The 20,000-nt window shown below is 39.2% G+C and overlaps 1 protein-coding gene across 50 annotated transcripts in view; it reads right to left on the bottom strand.

Annotated features, from left to right (window-relative positions):
* ptprda (protein tyrosine phosphatase receptor type Da) overlaps positions 1 to 20,000 on the bottom strand; it is a 334,943-nt gene that overhangs the window by 26,154 nt on the left and 288,789 nt on the right. For 23 of the 50 annotated variants that reach the window (XM_087258625.1, XM_087258611.1, XM_087258629.1 and 20 more), the window contains 4 exons: positions 16,898 to 16,912; positions 16,597 to 16,709; positions 3,900 to 3,941; positions 3,378 to 3,475 (listed from right to left, as the gene is read on the bottom strand). In XM_087258625.1, the coding sequence (XP_087114751.1) occupies positions 3,378 to 3,475; positions 3,900 to 3,941; positions 16,597 to 16,709; positions 16,898 to 16,912 (268 nt within the window). The remainder of the gene's footprint in view (positions 1 to 3,377; positions 3,476 to 3,899; positions 3,942 to 16,596; positions 16,710 to 16,897; positions 16,913 to 20,000) is intronic. The other 27 variants (XM_087258649.1, NM_001443020.1, NM_001443019.1 and 24 more) reach the window with 5 other exon arrangements.

The raw sequence follows: 20,000 nt of genomic DNA on the forward strand, positions 1-20,000 counted from the left end.
TATATAAATTAATAAATAAATAATAAAACTGCTTAAGCTGCACCCTTCTACTCAGGTTGGTTTAAACGCAGAATAAAATAATGAATTAGAAAATCAATTAATTAATTTAAAAAAATAAAATAAAAAAATTCTGGTTAAGCTGGATCATCCTGCCAGATTTGTTTTAACACTGCATAAATGAATGAATGCATGACTGAATGTAAAAAGAAAAAAGAAAAAAAATACATAATGCTGCCCAGATCTGTTGAAACAGTGGATGGATGGGTGGATAATTGAATGGATGAATGGATGAATGGATGAATGAATGAATGAATGAATGAATGAATGAATGAATGAATGAACACAAAATTAATTAAGGTATAAACAAACTAACATAAAGGCATTAATAAAAAAAACAAAAAATGAATGAGTAAATATATGAATTTATGAGAATTTATTAATTATTATGTAAACAACTAAAACAAATGAACACATGAATAAATTATTTAATAATGTAATGACAGGAAAAATAAATGAATGACCAACAAATCAATGCAGGGATGAATAAATGAATGAAAAATCTGAGTAAATGAACAAATGCATGACAATTAATAAATGATTGAGTAAAGTTAATGAATGGATGAACAAAAATATGGAAAAATAAAATGAATAAATGAAAACAAACGAACGAAGGAATGATCACATTAACGAACTAACAAAAAAGTTTAAAAGCAAATTAATAAATTCATGAGAATAAATTATTAAATAAATGAATAAAACGAATGAATAAATGAATGAATAAATGAATGAATGAATAATTGAAAAATCTAATGAATGAAAAGATAAACTAATGCATGAGACAAAAATTAATCAATAAGCAAAGGGCAAAAAATTATCAATGAATGACCAAATGAACAAAAAATGCATTCACATTGCATTAATGAATGAATGAGCGAATGCATGGGAATTAAAATAAAAATAAATGAACAACTACAATGAATGAAAATGAATGAATGAATGAACATAAACATAAATGAAAAACCTCATGAATAAACAAACTAACAACACAATAACAAAATATTAAATGAATAATCGAGTAAAGGAATAAATAAATGAACAAACAAAAATGAATGAATGAATGAATGAATGAATGTATGCAGACAAATTGCAGAGCCACTTGGACAAACTAGCAGAAGATAAACGCTGTGAGATTGTCAACAGCAGAAGCAGATCTTCCACATTCTCCACACTGCCGTTCTGCTGTAAAGCGTGTTTGTGTAGCCTCTGCAACAAACACCACATGAAAAAACCATCAATTGACAGTGCTGGTATTTTTCTGTCAGGCCGAGTCGCCTGCCGCGCCATAAAGCGTCACTAAAGATGACAAATCTCCGGTTAAGCCGCGTCATTCTGCCCAGATCCGCTGAAACACTGCTTGTGAAGTCGCCCGCTTCATTGTGCTGCTCAAATTACTTTCTGTGCCCATGCAAAACTGGCCCAGAATGACAATCCCCAGCGCTGGAGCTCAGATCTGGCAGGAGTCTTGGCCAAACGCCACCGAATGACCTCAGAAAAACACAATGAGCTCAAACCGACGGCACACACCGCTCCAAAACACCCCAGTGCTGGAGAGCAGCGTGCTGCAGAAGATCAGCTAATAGCCTAGCGGCGTTTTTTTTCAGCTAGCTAATATTTTCCAGCTAGTGCTACATTTACAGTACATGTAGTAAACCGGCAATGCTCTAGCACAGCATAATCCCACATACTAACCTATACTATAGCATTTTGAGCCAAACTATAGCAAAAAGCTTTCTGTTGTGGTGATTTTACAGTTGCTATGGTAACACAACAACTACAGTAATTGATCTGTTGTGGTGATTCTACAGTTGCTATGGTAACTCAACAACTACAGTAATTGATCTGTTGTGGTGATTCTACAGTTGCTATGGTAACACAACAACTACAGTAATTGATCTGTTGTGGTGATTCTACAGTTGCTATGGTAACTCAACAACTACAGTAATTGATCTGTTGTGGTGATTCTACAGTTGCTATGGTAACACAACAACTACAGTAACTGATCTGTTGTGGTGATTCTACAGTTGCTATGGTAACTCAACAACTACAGTAATTGATCTGTTGTGGTGATTCTACAGTTGCTATGGTAACACAACAACTACAGTAACTGATCTGTTGTGGTGATTCTACAGTTGCTATGGTAACTCAACAACTACAGTTATTGATCTGTTGTGGTGATTCTACAGTTGCTATGGTATGGTGATTTTTGAATGTATCTGAACAACTTAGTGATTGGCTTGAAGTAAGCAATGGTAAAAATGAAAAACACAGAGGTTTGTTTTGAGCTCAGGAAATTAAATATATGCATTAATAACCAGGAAACATTGTAATAGACGGGGGACGTTTATAGTTTAGATCGGGGTGCCCAAACTTTTTCTTATGAAGGGCAAAAAACCAAATTTGATTGAGGCTAATGGGCGGAAGGTAAATATTTGCCATGGGTAATTTCCTAATATATTTAATAATGTTTAACAATGACTACTAAACATTGCCTTATATCAACTAATATAGTTATTTATATATTAACTTATTATATTTATTCATTCATTCATTTTCTTGTCGACTTAGTCTCATTATTAATCCAGGGTCGCCACAGTGGAATGAACCACCAACTTATCCAGCACATATTTACACAGCGGATGCCCTTCCAGCCGCAACCCATCTCTGGGAAACATCCACACACACACTCATACACTAAGGACAATTTAGCCTACCCAATTCACCTGTACCACATGTGTTTGGACTGTGGGGGAAACCGGAGCACCCGGAGGAAACCCACGCGAACATAGGGAGAACATGCAAACTCCACACAGAAACGCCAACTGAGCCGAGGCTCGAACCAGCGACCCAGAGGCTAACTTATTACAGTAAAAACATTTAATTTTAATTAAACTTAAATTTAATTTAACAGAATTACACTAGTTTTTGCCTTGATTTGCTCACCGATGTCTTCTGCATAGTTCACTATCTGTCGAGTGACTGTATTTACATTTTAAAATAACATAAGATTCATTTACAACATTTAATCTAAACATTTGATTTCAGTTTGCTCCAAATGAAATAAACAAACAAAAAAAAAAGGTTACTTCAAACTAGAAATGATATCCGTGTTGAAGGCATTCACCCCTACCCTCTCCATCATTTTCATTCTCCTCAGATGCGACGGTGGGACAAATCAAAGCTTACAATGGGCCAGCTTTACAGCCCCTACTTTGGGCGTCTCTGGTTGAGATACTTCACAACTTTTACCCCTCAGCCCCACCCCAAACCCAAACACAGCTTATTCCTGCACAGAGTAAGAAAAAAAAAACAGCGGTTACCTCATATTCCTGTGAAAACTTCAAGTTGTCGTTAGCTTTCAGGCGCTCGATGTGATCGGCCAGCTCCATGACTGGGATTGGAGGGTGACTGGCCATCCCTGCGGACAGAAGACAAACAGATCCATCATTAACACACACACACACACACACACTCACACACCGACACATGAGCATCACAGAGAATGGAGGATGTGAGCTTTACTTTCGGCCTGTATGGTTGAACCAAGCAGCACATGCTCAAAGAAAATGGACACAAGAAGCCGCACAGAGCATTCCTAATGAAGAGGAGAATGTTATTCATCCGCAAGCGTTAAACATGGCGGGAAAAAACATGGTGGGGAAGATGGAACAGAGTAGAACGGACATATATTAAAGGATTGATTAAAGTTTGAGCTGGCGATGAGTCTAAAGGATGCCTCCTGCGCAAAAGCGATGGACGCGGGAAATAAATGAGTCAATCCAAAGAGGAATTGAAGGAAATGAACAGACACAGTGGCATATGTAGAAACAAGAACGACTAACTTGACAAATGGAGGTTACTGGGGTAAACCGATGTGGCTGAACCTGCAAAGGAAAAGGGGACGGGGATAAATCATACTAGCTGACGTTAAAACAAAAAAACAAGCAAATGTGGTGATCGCTCACTACCGGAACTAAAAGGAGAAGGCAGCAGAAGCACAGTCTGAAATGAGAGTTCGCTCCCACTCCATCTCTCAGGCCCTGCTCAGCGCTGGGGATGAGATGTGGTTTTGTTGATGCGATCACAATGCTAAGTGCTTATATGAATGTGCTGCTAAAGTAAGTGCGTTTTGAGCTTGTCCACTTTTAACCACTTCCAGAGGTAGTCAGAAACACATTCGACCAGACGGCTGTAATGGTAACACAGTCTCATTGGAAATACGTGCCCAGAGATGCTTTTTTTGGGAAACTGAAATTACGTGCTTCAGACTACGTTTGCCTGCAGTTTCTGGGTAAAATGAGTGCTATGGTGTGTCATGATGCCAACAATTTTGTTAGCACCCTTGACCTTCACAGGGAAATACTGGGTGGACTACAGTAATTGATCGGTTGTGGTGATATTATAGTTGCTATGGCAACACAACGACTATCGTAATTGTTCCGTTGTGATGATTCTACAGTTGCTATGGTAACACAACAAATATAGTAATTGTTCTGTTGTAGTGATTTTACAGTTGCTATGGTAACACAACAACAACAGTAACTAATCTGTTGAGGTGATTCTGCAGTTGCTATGGTAACACACCAACTATAGTAATTAATCTGTTGTGGTGATTCTCCAGTTGCTATGGTAACACACCAACTATAGTAATTGATCTGTTATGGTGATTCTACAGTTGCTATGCTAACACAACTACAGTAATTAATCTGTTGAGGTGATTATATAGTTGCTATAGTATTACAACTATAGTAGTTGATCTGTTGTGGTGATTTTACAGTCGCTACGGTAACACAACAACTATATTAAGTGATGTGTTGTGGTGATTCTACAGTCTCTACGGTAACACAACAACTATAATAAGTGATCTGGTGTGGTGATTCTACAGTTGCTATGGTAACACAACAACTATAGCAAGTGATGTGTTGTGGTGATTTTACAGTCGCTACGGTAACACAACGACTATAATAAGTGATCTGGTGTGGTGATTCTACAGTTGCTATGGTAACACAACAACTATAGTAATATAATTAAAAGACCTTTGAACTTTAGGGTATATTATACTACAATATACCACAGTTTACTGTAGTAACAGTTCAAGTAAATATGTAACTCCTACACCCCTGGAGCCACACACTGCTATTCAGAGTGGCACAGAATAAATAATCGAAAAAATATAAATAAATATCAAACACAACTCAATTGTGTCTGTGATGCGTAATCGAATGTGTCCGCCTCGCTTGCTTATTTCCGTAAGGATGTGTTTTCCTGTACAGTCAGTGTGCGCGGTAGCTTGTCTTGTATGTTGTTTCACTTTGGGACTTTGGAAGTTTGTTTTTCAGAAACAGGCAAAAAAAAGCAATGTAAAATTGTGGTGAAACCACAAGGCCACTTTTCTATTCTCGTTTCCTTCAGAAAACACTATCGGTTGGGTTTAGGGAAAGAAAGGTGTTATATATGCATAACACGCCAGCCAGCAGCTCACGCACGTACGCAAAAAATGTAGAGATAGTGGCCTCTGTTGGATTTGTCAACACAAGCTGCAAGGACAACATTGTTTTTCAAGGTTTTCAAAAACGTAGCCCTGGGCACATATTCCCAATGATCCTGGGTTGAATGTGGCTGAATGTGTTGAACAGCTGCTAAACACCGCCTGCTCTCTGATCAGCTCACAACCCAAAGGCTGGAGAGGCTGATGTACACGTTGTTGTTGATAATCTTAAGATTTTTTATAAATGTAATTACAGGCCTGTAATGAGAGTTTAGGCCTCAAAACCTTTGGTTGAAGCTTGTGTTTGATTGATTGGACTTTTTGTGTGATCAATTCCTGATTATTTGCATAATGCTTCATATCAACCTAAATTAAATGCTTTCAATGTCCTAAAATAGTTTCAAGATTTTTAAGTTAAAACTGAAAAACAGAATAAAGTGTGCAGGACTAATATAAGTCGATAAGAAAGAAAACAATTATCTATAATTTAACAGTCAATGCATATAGTAGCCTATTGATGAAGAATTTTTCATCCATAAAATGTATACATACAGCTGAAGTCAGAATTATTCACCCCTTTTGAAATTTGTTTTCTTTTTTAAAATATTTCCCAAATGATGTTGAACAGATTGAGGAAATGTTCACAGTATTTCTGATAATATTTTGTTCTTCTGGAGAAAGTCTTATTTTTTTATTTCGGCTAGAATAAAAGCAGTTCTTAATTATTTAAACACCATTTTAAGGACAATATTATTAGTCCCTTTGAGCTATATTTTTCTCGATAGTCTACAGAACGAACCATCATTATACAATAACTTGCCTAATTACCCTAACCTGCCTAGTTAAACTAATTAATCTAGTAAAGCCTTTAAATGTCACTGTAAGCTGTATAGAAGTGTCTTCAAGAATATCTAGTCTAATATTATTTACTGTCATCATGACAAAGAGAAAATAAATCAGTTATTAGAGATGAGTTATTAACACTATTATGATTAGAAATGTGTTGAAGAAATCTGCTCTCTGTTAAACAGAAATTGGGGGGAAAAAAATAAACAGGGGCACAAATAATTCTGACTTCAACTGTATAAAACTGCACTATTTTTGCACAAGTACATTAAAAGATCAGAAAAATCCAACCCCCGCGGCCTCCGTCCCTCTCTCCCTCATCAGAGAAGTGGTCGAAAGTGAACAAAAGAAACGGCACATGTAAACGGTAATGTTTGTCCTTTGTCCATTCGTGACTGTATCAACCAAAACACATCTTAACACCAAGTGCAAACAGGGCCTAAGCTTGCTTGTTAGTACAAACAAATGCACGCATGCTAACGCGCGGAAACACCTTTAGAACAAGACGGAGGGGAAACTCAAGGAAACAAGACACAAATGTCAAAACAAAAAGCAACAAAGACAACGGAGATGGCGTGCACGTTCATCATGCGCATGTTTGTTTGTTCTCTTCACTGAAGAAGTGGCATGTCTGCTATAGAGAGACTTTGTGTTTGCACTGCAGAGGATGCTTGTGAATAGCGGCGGAGCAGAAGCTGCTCTCTGATAACCGGTTTGCATAACAACAGGCTGCGTGCCGCAGGAAAAGAGGCCGAACGCGTGGACGCGGCGCTGCGGTTCTTTCATCTCCGGGCTGATAGAAGAGGGCATTAGCTAATGGAGGCAGCAGGAGAGAGCTGCCATCCACCGCCTCTCAAGACCCATTACCAGCCGCGGTGACAATGAAACTGCCATTCGGAGAAACGCGTCGGAGCGACATCAAGCACCCTCAAGATGAAAATTGAGATGGGGAGGTGGTGGGGGGGGACCGCACGACGACGGCATCAAGGGTTTGAAGAGAGGAGGGCTAATGCAGAGGCCGTTCCCGCTCAAGAGAGAGATCTTCAGCTGTCGAGAGCCGCGTGAAGGGAAAATGGAGGATGCAAAGCTTCTCTAAGAGGCTGTTTGCCGAAGAGGGGCGCGAGTCCGCTAATAAAGAGCCGCTGAGAGGATTGAGTGCATGGAACACGTCGCTCTTCAAACCCTGCTGCAATGCAAACCTGACACGTGAATGTAACGCTCTGTTCGTAGGTGGAAATCAAACAAGCGGCGAGCTTCGCAATCGAGTTCACTTAAAAGTTAGGTCACACAAAAAATGAAAACTCTGTTATTAAATACTCTCATTCATCTGAATGCCCGTCTTCAGAACACAAGCCGAGATACTTCAGATGAAATCCAGGAGCTCTCTCTGTTCTTCCATAGAGAGCAAAATTAACCAAAAACATTGTTAAAACTCTCCAAATGTCATCATATGAAGCTCCAAGAACACTTTTTGTGTCGTCAGGGTGGGCATTTACAACAAGAACTGCAACGTATAGCTATTAGAATCAGCAGGACATCATGCAAGTGTCTTATTGCCTGTAGTCGACACACACACACTGGTCAGAAATGAAAGACTGTGCTGAACAGAGCCGATTCTTTGGTGCACTAATGTGTTGTTGGAGCTTGGTATGATTACAAATGAACCACTTTTCTGGAGCATTTGGGGACTCTTGCTGTCTCTGGAGGATGGGGAAGCTCTCAGATTCATCTAAAATATCTCAGCTTGTCTTCTAAAGTTGAATGAAGGTCTCAGAGGAGGACTGTTTAATAACAGAATGACATATTTGACCTGATCCCTTAAGACTTCTGGTTCCTCAACAGCCTATTTTGTGGCTGACGGGTGTCAGAGATCCCTGTTGGTCAGTGCCCAAATCTACTCAATAGTGTCCTAAAACAGACCACGATTCAGGGAAACTAGGCTAGTGTCCAGCTAGGACCATCTGACCACCTTAATTTGATCTAACCAGTTTTCTTCAGCCAGAGGAACAGGTGTTGTTCACCTTACGGCACTTTCCTCAGTCATGCTTGTCTGCTCTCACACACACGGGAAACATTCATGCATGTTTCTTCCATCCCCAACAAAATATACAATAATTAATGGAGAATTTAGGAGGTTTAATTAGCAACAAATGTCACTCCTCAGACTAAACACGCTAGCTATGTTTTCACGCACCCAAACAATCCATTGATTATTGGATTAATGATTCAAGCTTCTACTTGTAAACTCCGTCATGCAATATCGAATAGTTTGGGGTGGGGGTTTGGGGGGATTAGTACATGCATGTTTCTTTCTTCGCCTGCAAAATATACATTAATTAATGGAGGCTTTAAGAATTTTAATTAGCAACAAATGTCATTCCTCAATATGAACTCACTAGCGTATGCTTTACTAGTTTTCCTGCAACCAAATGTTCCATTGATTAGTGGATTGATGACTGAACCTGCATTTCTGTTTTAAAATACATATGCTATTGTTATAGGCGACAAACACACTACTCTGGCACCTTTGTTTTCTGGTTGGTTGGTTGTCTCCTGAAACCCATCTAAATCTGTCAAAACAGACCAGTCTGACCAGTGGAAATCAGCTTGTGGTTGGCTAACACCCTCAACTGCTGCTCGGAGTTGTTTATTTCCAGAACGGTGAGCGATTTTCCCTGCGGTCCATCTGTCTTGCTCTTGCAGTCCAGGTGTTTCTGACAGACAGACAGATGGACTCTGTTTCAGTGTGTTTAGAGTCGGTCTCGACGGCTCCAGGTTCTCCTCTGAGGAACTAATGGAGCAACTGTTGTCGCCGCCGCACTGCCCCTCGGAAAATAAATCTATAGGTCTTCACGGCTGGCCGCTCCGGAAGCCAGCGCACTTCACCTTGTTCACCAAGGGCAAGAGGGAGCAGTCGTTCGGCGCTCCACAATTCCCTCATTCCTCCACGGCTCGTTCACACACCGCTGCTCTCCAACACTACAGCCCGCCCACATCTGTGTGTGTGTGTGTGTGTGTGTGTGTGTGTCTCCCTCCTCCAACAGAACACACACAACGGAGGTTCAGAGAGGCCTTGAAGGTAAATCTCCACTGTGTTCTTCCACCTGCTTTGGTTATCGAAGGTCTATGATTGTGTCGGAGGCAGTTCTTGGGTTATCTCTAAGACCCGGTCCACACCAACATGGTATTTTCAAATCTATTCTTTTAAGCCGTATCAAACGACTGAAGCCGAAAACCTCCATCCAAGGTGAACATTTTCCCAAAATACAATTATAGTGTGCTCACATGGCCAATACACCTGGAGATTTACCTCATACCATTAACATGCACGCTGTTTTCTCCGTTCTGATTTGCCAACATGGATGGGTTCATACCAAACATGGAAGATGTGTTTAAGGCAAGCTATAAGCGTTCATGGCTAACGCATTGTGTAGTAGACATCATTTGTGTCGCAGGTAGTTATCGGGTCATCATCCACACCAACACAGTATTTTCAGCATTTTTCAGCTATATAAGGTGACTGAAACCAAAACACTGTGAAAACTCCAGCAAGGGTGAAGACTTTCTGAAGCTCCAGTAACAGGGTGCTCTTGTGGCCACTAGAGTTTTTACCTCACGACATCAGCCTCCACGCTGTTTTCCCCATTCTGACTTGCCCACATCGCTGGGTTTACACCAAAGCTAGTTCAAGGGAATTTTTGGCGCACATTAGACTTTGTGCATTACACATCAGTTGCACTGACTGACAGTAATGTGCCTCTGTTCATGAGTTTGCATTGACTTTGTATGTTACCTACTTGCAGGAATACTTAATATGCATGTGTACTCCAAAGGTGCATCTTACATATTAAATCTAAACTCCTACACAAATAGTTACAGCACTAGATCTGTCGTCTATGGGCCCTATCATACACCCGGCGCAATGTGGCGCAAGATGCAGCGCAATACTCTTTTGCTACTCTTTTGCATAAGGGTCATTTTGAAGTGTTGCGCCACGCTGTTTAAATAGCAAACGCATTTGCGCTCAAATGTGCGCCCATGTGTTCTGGTCTAAAAAATCAGGCGTATTTTTGAGAAACTGTAAATAGTCTGATCTTTAGACCAGAACAAAGTCGGTCTACTGTCTGACGCAAAATGCGCCTGGCTTACACACTACAAACAAGATGCAGAGCAATACGCAAATATCTTTACACATGAAAAATTAATTATATATATATATATATATATATATATATATATATATATATATGAAGGATATATACAGGATATAAATATAAAGGATTTAAATATTACAAAACATATTAATTTCTAGCCTACATGAAGATTTGAAAACCACTGCCTTACTTTCTTCATCTCGGGAGGCTTTTTCAGTTCATTCAATTTGCTTTTGTATAACGTTATTATTATTAGCAGTATTGTTTATTATATCCATGTTTATATTTGTTTCATTAAAAACAAGCTTATATTTGTCCACCTGTCAGGTTTTAGACCATATGAGGCATGGCAGGTGTATTTGGAAATAACTCAGTATTTTGACCAGACTTAATCATTATTGTTCATTTATTTGTTTGCTAGAAATTAGAGCTGAATTTAGAAATAGTTTTGAAACAAATCTTTGCGCTTAACAAACGAAATTAATTATTTATAGGCTAATGGATGTCTGTGCGTAAAGGTTTCCCTATCCACGAGAGCAAAAGCGAAAGTGAACTTACTTTGTCAAAATGCGCTCTTGGCGTGACGCAGCTGGCTCTTAAAGGGAATGGGAGATGAGACTCTAATTAGTTTATTCTCAAAACACACCTATAACTCATTAAGAAAATAAACTCAACCCTTTTAGACCATACGCCAGGGTGCAAAGCGGATTTTCCCGTCCTTAAATTAGCAAAAATGCGTTCTGACACGCCCTGAAAGCGTTTGCGCCCTGCGTTTTGCGCTCTGCGCATGGACCGTCAAAATAGAGCCCAATATGTTCAAATGTTTATCTCAGAACATTGGACATGTGCTTACTCTTTTTATGCGCAATGATGGCCATCCCTGGGTACTTCTCAATATGTTTTGAAATCAGTTCTGAAGTAGTCTTCATCATACTTTGCTCTTACTTTAGTTGGTTGTGCATGATTATTTTAGTCTTGTAGCTTGTTTTGTGTCGTGTGCTGGTCTCTTGACCAGGGGCCTCATGTACGAAGACTTGCGTGGAAATCTTACTAAAACATTGCGTACGCACAAAGCTGTAAATGTGCGTACACAGAAAAAAAATCAGATGTATGAAACACTGCGTACGCCGAATCTCACGCATATTCTTTTGTACATCTGAATGAACGTGAAACTGAGCGCAACATGCACGAGCGCAAAACCCCTCCCTGCCTCCTCCCCCGTATGAATATGCTAATGACTCTACTTTGGCAAAACCCAATGAAAAAGCAACGGCAAAAGCAAGCAAGAAGAGAAACTCTGAACAGAATGTGAATTGGAGGTGCTGCTTTCAGAGGTAGACCAGAGGAAATCGGTGTTATTTGCAAGTTTGTTCTCCGGAATTAACAACAGAAGAAAAAAATAGAGTGGGAGAGTTTAGCGGATGCGGTTATGCAAATTCATCTTCAGATAGTGTCTTTATAGCACTGTGTGTGCAGTAGATCGCTCAGATTACATTGGGAAAACAGGCGACCGCTGCAGATTGTGCTTTAATGTTTAGCTGGTCAAATGTATGGTATGGAAATCTTATATACCTGCTAGATGAACCCGTCTCATACAGCTGCCATTGCAAGGCTCAGACACTTTGTAGAGAGGAAATTAAAACACCTGCCTCTAGGAGTCGCCAATGGAAATAAAACAGACACGCACAAGAAATGTGCGTACGCCTGCCAGAAAGCTGCCGTGAAGCTGCGCACATTCCCACCTTCAGTTCATCGCTAGTAAATCCAAACGTGAGCGATTCTGAGTGTGAAACCTGGCGTACGCAAAGCTTTTGTGCGTACGCAGCGTTGATACATGAGGCCCAAGGTCTCCCTGGATGAAGAGACTGTGGTGTCTCAATGGGATTCTTCTTGGATAAATAAAGGATGATGAAAAATAAAACAATGAATAAAACCTGCATGATTGGAGTGAACCCAGAATAAAGGGCTCATTATTCTGGATGTTGGTGTGGCGTGCCCTTGAAAGTGCATGAAAGTTCAGCTTTTGCATTGTCATGTGGACGGAGACTGCAAGGCGGGAAAAACTGCAGTGTACATGTGGACGTGTCCTAATACTGCACTCCGGTGGGATTTTCTGCCCTTCTGTCTGTCCTGAAACCACCTGTGCTTTATGTTTGTGTGCACTCAGGCCGGCTCCTCTGTTTCTTCACCTCCATATGGCCATCAGATCCCCATTACACCTTTAGCATGCGCTGCTTTGACCTTTATACTCTGTGTGTGTGTGTCCACAGACCCATTCAAGACACTGAAGCGTTTATAAATTGTGACACACATGTATAATGAAGACCATATCTCTGCTCCTAAAACTAGCGAGATATCTTGCTGTCTACATAGGCAGGATCTCTAATTATTTCTCAAGTCACTGTTTTGACAACTTCCACATAAGAAGAGCCAAATAATTAATTGAAGCTGGATCACCATTCCACATCATCTTGTTGCTAAGCTAACAGCATAAATATTGAGATTTTACAGTGAAAAGTGAAATGAAATGCTGCAATCTGGCTCAATGAAGCAACGTAAATGAAGTCATTTGCAGACCACCGACCTCTGATCGGTCAAGCAGCTCAATAGGCTTCAGAACAGAGTGTGTGTGTGTGTGTGTTGTACAACAACCCTGACTCTGTAGTTCCCTTAATAACTGACCTTATCTTGGTCTCTCTAGTCAAATGCACCTGATAGTGGAGACCCTAAAGGCAAGGACACATTAAGCCAGGGGTGTCCAAGCTCAGTCCTGGAGGGCCGCTGTCCTGGAGAGTTTATCTCCAACTTGCTTCAACACACCTGCCAGGAAGTTTCTAGTGTATCTACTACTAGCTTGATTAGCTGGCTCATGTGTGTTTGATTAGGGTTGGAGCTAAGCTCTCCAGAACACCGGCCCTCCAGGACTGAGCTTGGACATCCCTGCATTAAGCCGTCAGGTCAGAGAGGGTTCTGATCAGTTATTAAGCAACAAATCAATACTAAAGTGATGAAACCAAGCAAAAGGTTCAAACCGAGTCTCTTTCAGGGAAAGTCTGCTTACTCTGCGGCCATATTTGCACGTTCATCAAAAACTAAAGTCCTGTCTAAATGAACATGCAATCCTGAAACTGCCTGGTGAACCCACAGTTAAATTACTTACTCACTCCTAGTGTAGTTAATATTGAGCCACAGGAGAGTGGGGGAAACCGGACCACCCGGAGGAAACCCACGCCAACATGGGGAGAACATGCAAACTCCACACAGAAACACACACTGACCCAGCCGAGACTCGAACCAGAAACCTTCTTGCTAGCTAGGTTGCTGCCGGAAGTGGTGTTAGTTAGGCCAGCAGGGGGCGCTCAACCTGCGGTCTGTGTGGGTCGTAACGCCCCAGTATATTGAAGGGGACTCTATACACCTCAGTGAGCGCCGTCTTTCAGATGAGACCTGGTCCTGACTCTCTGTGGGCGTTAAAAATTCCAGGATGTCCTTGGAAAAAGAGTAGGGGTTAACCCCAGCATCCTGGCCAAATCTGCCCACTGGCCTCTGTCCATCATCGCCTCCCTGCTGAAAAATCCAGCCTAAACCAGCTGGTTTAGCTAGGCTGGTTTTGGCTGGTCGACCAGGCTGGTTTTAGAGGGGTTTTGGCCATTTCCAGCCTAGTCTTAGCTGGTCAGGCTGGAAAATCACCAGCTAAATCCAGCTAGACCAGCTTGGTTTAAGCTGGACATAGCTGGTTTTGGCTGGGCTCCCAGCTTGGCTAGGCTGGTCAAGCTGGTTTTAGCTGGTCATCTCCCAGCCTGACCAGCTAATACCAGGCTGTAAATGGCTGGAAACCAGCCTGGAAATGGCCAAAAGCCTTCTAAAACCAGCCTGGTCAACCAGCCAAAACCAGCCTAGGCTGGTTTAAGCTGTTTTTTCAGTAGGGCTCCTAACCACCCCCATATCATAACTGGCTTCATCACTCTCCACCAATCAGCTGGTGTGTGGTGCGCGGTCTGGAGCCAATATGGCTGCCGTCTCCTCATTGTGGTGGATGCTGCACTCTGGTGCTGGACGAGGAGATTCCCCTTATTGTGTAAAGCGCTTCGAGTGTAAATGTAAGGAATTGTTATGATTATCATTTCTAGTTTGCTCCAGCCACTGCGTATGTGCAATGATCGGCACGACGACAACCTCCTTTACGGCTGTTTCCATGGTAACCAAACCAAACAAAACCTGTGCAAATGCTGGATGACGACACTGAAGGGCACGATATCAAAGTCCTTTCAAGGCACATCATTTCACTCGGCGGCCATCAAATTCTTCAAAACTACATGCCAAGCTTGCGATTTCGTTTCATATTATGAATGAGCAATACAATTAACCAACAGCTGTGTCTTTAGATTCATTTCGAAATGTTCGTATCACACAAAACCTGCAGAAACTCACATCTGGTCCGAGCCCCTCCCCCGGAGAATTGTCATTCCATAGTGATCGCTGATTGGCTCCTGTACTAGAAGGCGGGGCTTCATTCGCCATATTGACAGCTACACTTTCCCTATTCAACAGTAAACGAGTGACATGTCTTGTGTATTTTATAGGCTGCGTCCGAAACCGCATACTTCCATACTATATAGTACGCTAAAATCAGTATGTGAGCCGAGTAGTGTGTCCGAATTCATAGAGTTGGAAAATCAGTGTGCGAGAAGTGCCCGGATGACTCACTACTTCCGGCGAGATTCTGGAGTGCGCATCCCATGCATGCTGCGCTATCCCATAATGCCCCGCGAGAGAATTCATGAATGGAAGTGAGGCGACACAACTGACGCAGGTAGGTCACGTGACCATGACATGATGTAGTACGTCCGAATTCCATTCATACTTTTTCCATTCATCCTGTATAGAACGTACTTTTCTAGCGGCCAAGTAGTACGTTTAAATTCAAATGCACTTCCTACTGAGTAGTAGGCGGTTTCGGACGCAGCCATAGTCTTTGACGATGTGCTGTGGTGTTATTTCTCCTGTCTAAAATCAGTGTATACACACAGTATTCGTCAAATGACTGGGTTTAACACCTGCACCTGCACAGACCCCTCCCCCACAGAAGTGCGTAGCACTTGGCTACTGGCTACTCACAATTGGCTACTTCGTCTAGTAGGCGGGGTTATCTCCACTATGGCAGCCATACTGAGCACTACTCCATTAACAGTACTGCCAGTGAACCGTCTTTGTATACTGATAGTCTTTAGTTTAACTCACTGAAGCCGACTGTGATTTTGCTGCACTTCTCAGATATCCGCAAACAATGTGGATTATTAGATTATCAGATGACTGTTTATTTTATGCAAATCCCTTCATGATGAGTGATGAGTACTGTGAACATGCTACTAAACGCTGCTTTGTTTATGCGCATCATAAGTTTTGAGGAATGAGAACACAGACACTGCCCCCTGCTGGTGCGGAAACACACTGCCTCTCACGCAAAAGCAGAACACACACGCTTTCAGTTAAGCCAGCTGCAGTCTGTTTGAGACAAGGGTCCAGATTCACACAATAATCTCAAGAAATTTAAATAAATTCTGAGAAGTTTAAAAAGTGCAATTTATGAACTAAACACTTCAGATGTCAGATCTGTTCTGGAAGGTCCCGTGAGGAGCTGTGAACCGTGCATTTTTGTTTGACGTAAGCTCAACTGAAATATAAGGACAGGACGGGGCATATCAAAGCTCCTCCCCTTTTTAAAAGCCAATAGCGGTTGAGCTCAAGCGCATCAAATGAAAAGCCAATGAGAAGAAGGGGCGGGGCATGTCAGACACTAGAGAACATTTGATTGGAAAGAAGATTTGATGGGAAACTGAAGTGTGAGGTGATGTGGAAAAAAATCTCATGCGTTTAGGAGGAAGGTTTCCATCAGGTTCATATAACTCTGGAGACACTGCTGTACAGATATCCTGCAGACTAACACACTGACGTCTAATAAACCGTTTCTTCATTTGACGGGGACTTTAAGAACATGGAGTTTTAGCATGTGCAGTGTGTGTGTGCTGCAGATCTGCCGGCGGCTCTCACCGGGGGTCTGGAAGTTGAGTCTGCGTAACTCCACGGGGTCGGTGGGATGATGGGACGGCATCTCTTTACCGCTGGGCAAACTGCCTTTCCTGGCCTCGGACTCTGCCCTTTTCCTGTAAACACATGCAGAGTTTCAGCTTCAGCACAACAGCAGCTGTGTTCAGCCTATTGAAGCAGTTCTGTAGTGGTCAAACACACATACACACACACACACACACACACATACAGCTGGACTGTAAATGCGCTGGACATGTAAATGAGATGTGTCCCGCTGTGTAGTGCACTACAGCTCTGCTCTTACCTGTCTGGCTGACTGCTCCAGTGAAGCAGAGGAGGAGAACACAGAGTCAGTACACAGAACACACAATGCACACACAGCCACACACTCACAGAGACATGCATGCCCACACACACTTATGCACGAACATAGACACATACAGTATATATAATATAATATAATATAATATAATATAATATAATATAATATAATATAATATAATATAATATAATATAATATAATATAAAATATAATAAATATAATATAATATAATATAATATAATATAATAAAATAAAATATAATAAATATAAAAAATATAATATAATATAATATAATAATATAAAATAAAATATAATAAATATAAAAAATATAATATAATTTAATATAATATAATATAGCATAATATAATATAATAAATATAATATAATATAATGTAATAAATATAATAAAATATAATAAATATAATATAATATAATATAATATAATATAATATAATATAATATAATATAATATAATATAATATAATAAGTAAATAATATAATAAAATATAATATAATACAATATATTATAATATAATATAATAAATACAATATAATAGAATATAATAGAATTTAATATAATAAAATATAATATAATATAATAAAATATAATAAAAATAATATAATATATAATATAATATAATATAATGTAATATAATATAATAAGTAAATAATATAATATAATATAATATACTATAATGTAAATAATATAATGTAAATAATATAATATATTATAATATAATATAATATAATGTAAATAATATAATATAATATAATATAATATAATATAATATAATATAATATAATATAATATAATATAATATAATATAATATAATATAATATAATATAATAAAGTGTGATGTTTCTGATGATGTTTATATTTCAGCTCCTCTTCTTCTGTGTGTCTCTGCTTGCAGCGAGCGTGTGTCTTGTGTTGTTGACATTGTAATATTACACTATGAGATGTGTGCATGAGTGCGTGACATTGATTCTGTGATTAACAAATAAATCTGCCATCAGAAGACATCAAATAACCCTGGATATATGAAGGACCTCGCCGCCATAGACGTTCAGCTCAGTGCCTGAATGTAATTTACAGCAGATGATCAGATCAGTCTATATTCAAATGAGCAGCGGGGGATTATTAAAGATACGCAAAACTGCAGAAACACAACGCCAAAGACCACCGCAAACACAAATGTGCTGCATTTTCTGTCTCAACACATCGCTCAGCTCTCATTGTGTCTGAATCATCAGGAAATCCGTGGTTAAATCAGTCATTATTAGGAGCGAGACTAGTTATTGGACTTTGCTTACATGATAATAATGTTAAAAAAAGCTGATTATTGTAGATATATACACTCACCGGCCACTTTATTAGGTACACTTTACTGATACCGGGTCGGACCACTTTTGCCTTCAGAACTGTTTTAATCCTTCATTGTAGAGATTCAACAAGCTGCTGGAAATATTCCTCAGAGATTTTGCTCCATATTGTCATGATAGCATCACACAGTTGCTGCAGATTTGTCGGCTGCACATCCATGATGTCAATCTCCTGTTCCACCACATCCCAAAGCTGCTCTATTGGATTGAGCTCTGGTGACTGTGGAGGCCTATTGAGTACAGTGAACTCATCGTCATGTTCAAGAAACCAGTATGAGATGATTGAGCTTTATGACATGCTGCGTTATCCTGCTGGAAGTAGCCATCAGAAGATGGAGACACTGTGCTCATAAAGGGATCAGTTCATCATCAGATCATCTATCAGCTGGAACCAGTCTGGCCATTCTCCTCTGACCTCTGACCTCATCAACAAGGCATTTGCGCCCACAGAACTGCCGCTCACTGGATATTTCCTCTTTGTCGGAGAATTCTCTGTAAAGCCTAGAGATGGTTGTGCGTGAAAATCCCAGTAGATCAGCAGTTTCTGAAATACTCAGAGCAGCCCGTCTGGCAGCAACAACCATGCCACGTTCAGACTCTCTTAAATCCCCTTTCTTCCCCATTCTGATGCTCGCTCTGAACTGCAGCAGATCCTCTTGACCATGTCTACATGCCGAAATGCATTAAGCTGCAGGTGTACCTAATAAAGTGGCCAGTGAGTGTACATTTAATATATTGGTCTTTATTTTTTATTCCAGTATTCCTGTGTATTATATATGCATGATGTGGGACTTACAATTATGCATTATTTTAATTATTTACTTTACAACCAACAGGTGCTCTATAAATAAATGTTTTATAATTTACAACACACTACAAAGAAAAATCTGTTAGAATTTAATAACCACAAAAAAATCACAACATTTTGACCTTTTTTTGCTTAAATTTATTTAAATAAGTAAGTTAAATAATTATATTATCAACTTAATTTCATTAAAACTTAATACTTAAGAAAATAATAATAATATTTAATTAAATTTTTTCTGTAATGATCATTTTTAGTGCACAAAAAGCACAATAATTAGAACTCATGTCTTTAATTAAAGCATAATAATTACATCCTAAATACTAAGCCTAAAATGTTATTAAAACTTAGTAATGACTACTACTACTACTACCAATAGTAATGATAATAACAATAATAATAATAATAATAATAATAACAGTAATAACAATAAATAATAATAATAATAATAATAATAATAATAATAATAATAATAATAATAATAATAATAATAATAATAATAAAAACAATAATAAATAATAATACTATAAAAATAATAATAAATAATAATAACAATAAAATAGACATAATAATAATAATAATAATAACAACAACAACAACAACAACAACAAAAAATATTAATAATAATAATAATAATAATAATAATAATAATATAAAAATAATAATAATAATAATAATAATAAATAATAATAATAATAATAATAATAATATAAAAATAATAAATAATAATAATAATAATAATAATAATAATAATAGTAGTAGTAGTAGTACCTCAGCTAATAATTCCCCACTGTATGTTTATATTAGAGACTGTCTGAAGCATCTGGCTGAATCTTTATTCAGTTTACTTTAAGTTTATATTAGCATCTGGATTGTCTATGTGTGTGTTTCTCCAC

This window comes from Danio rerio, chromosome 7 (assembly GCF_052040795.2).
Source record: "Danio rerio strain M-AB ecotype USA chromosome 7, GRCz13ab, whole genome shotgun sequence".
NCBI classification, from domain to species: domain Eukaryota; kingdom Metazoa; phylum Chordata; class Actinopteri; order Cypriniformes; family Danionidae; genus Danio; species Danio rerio.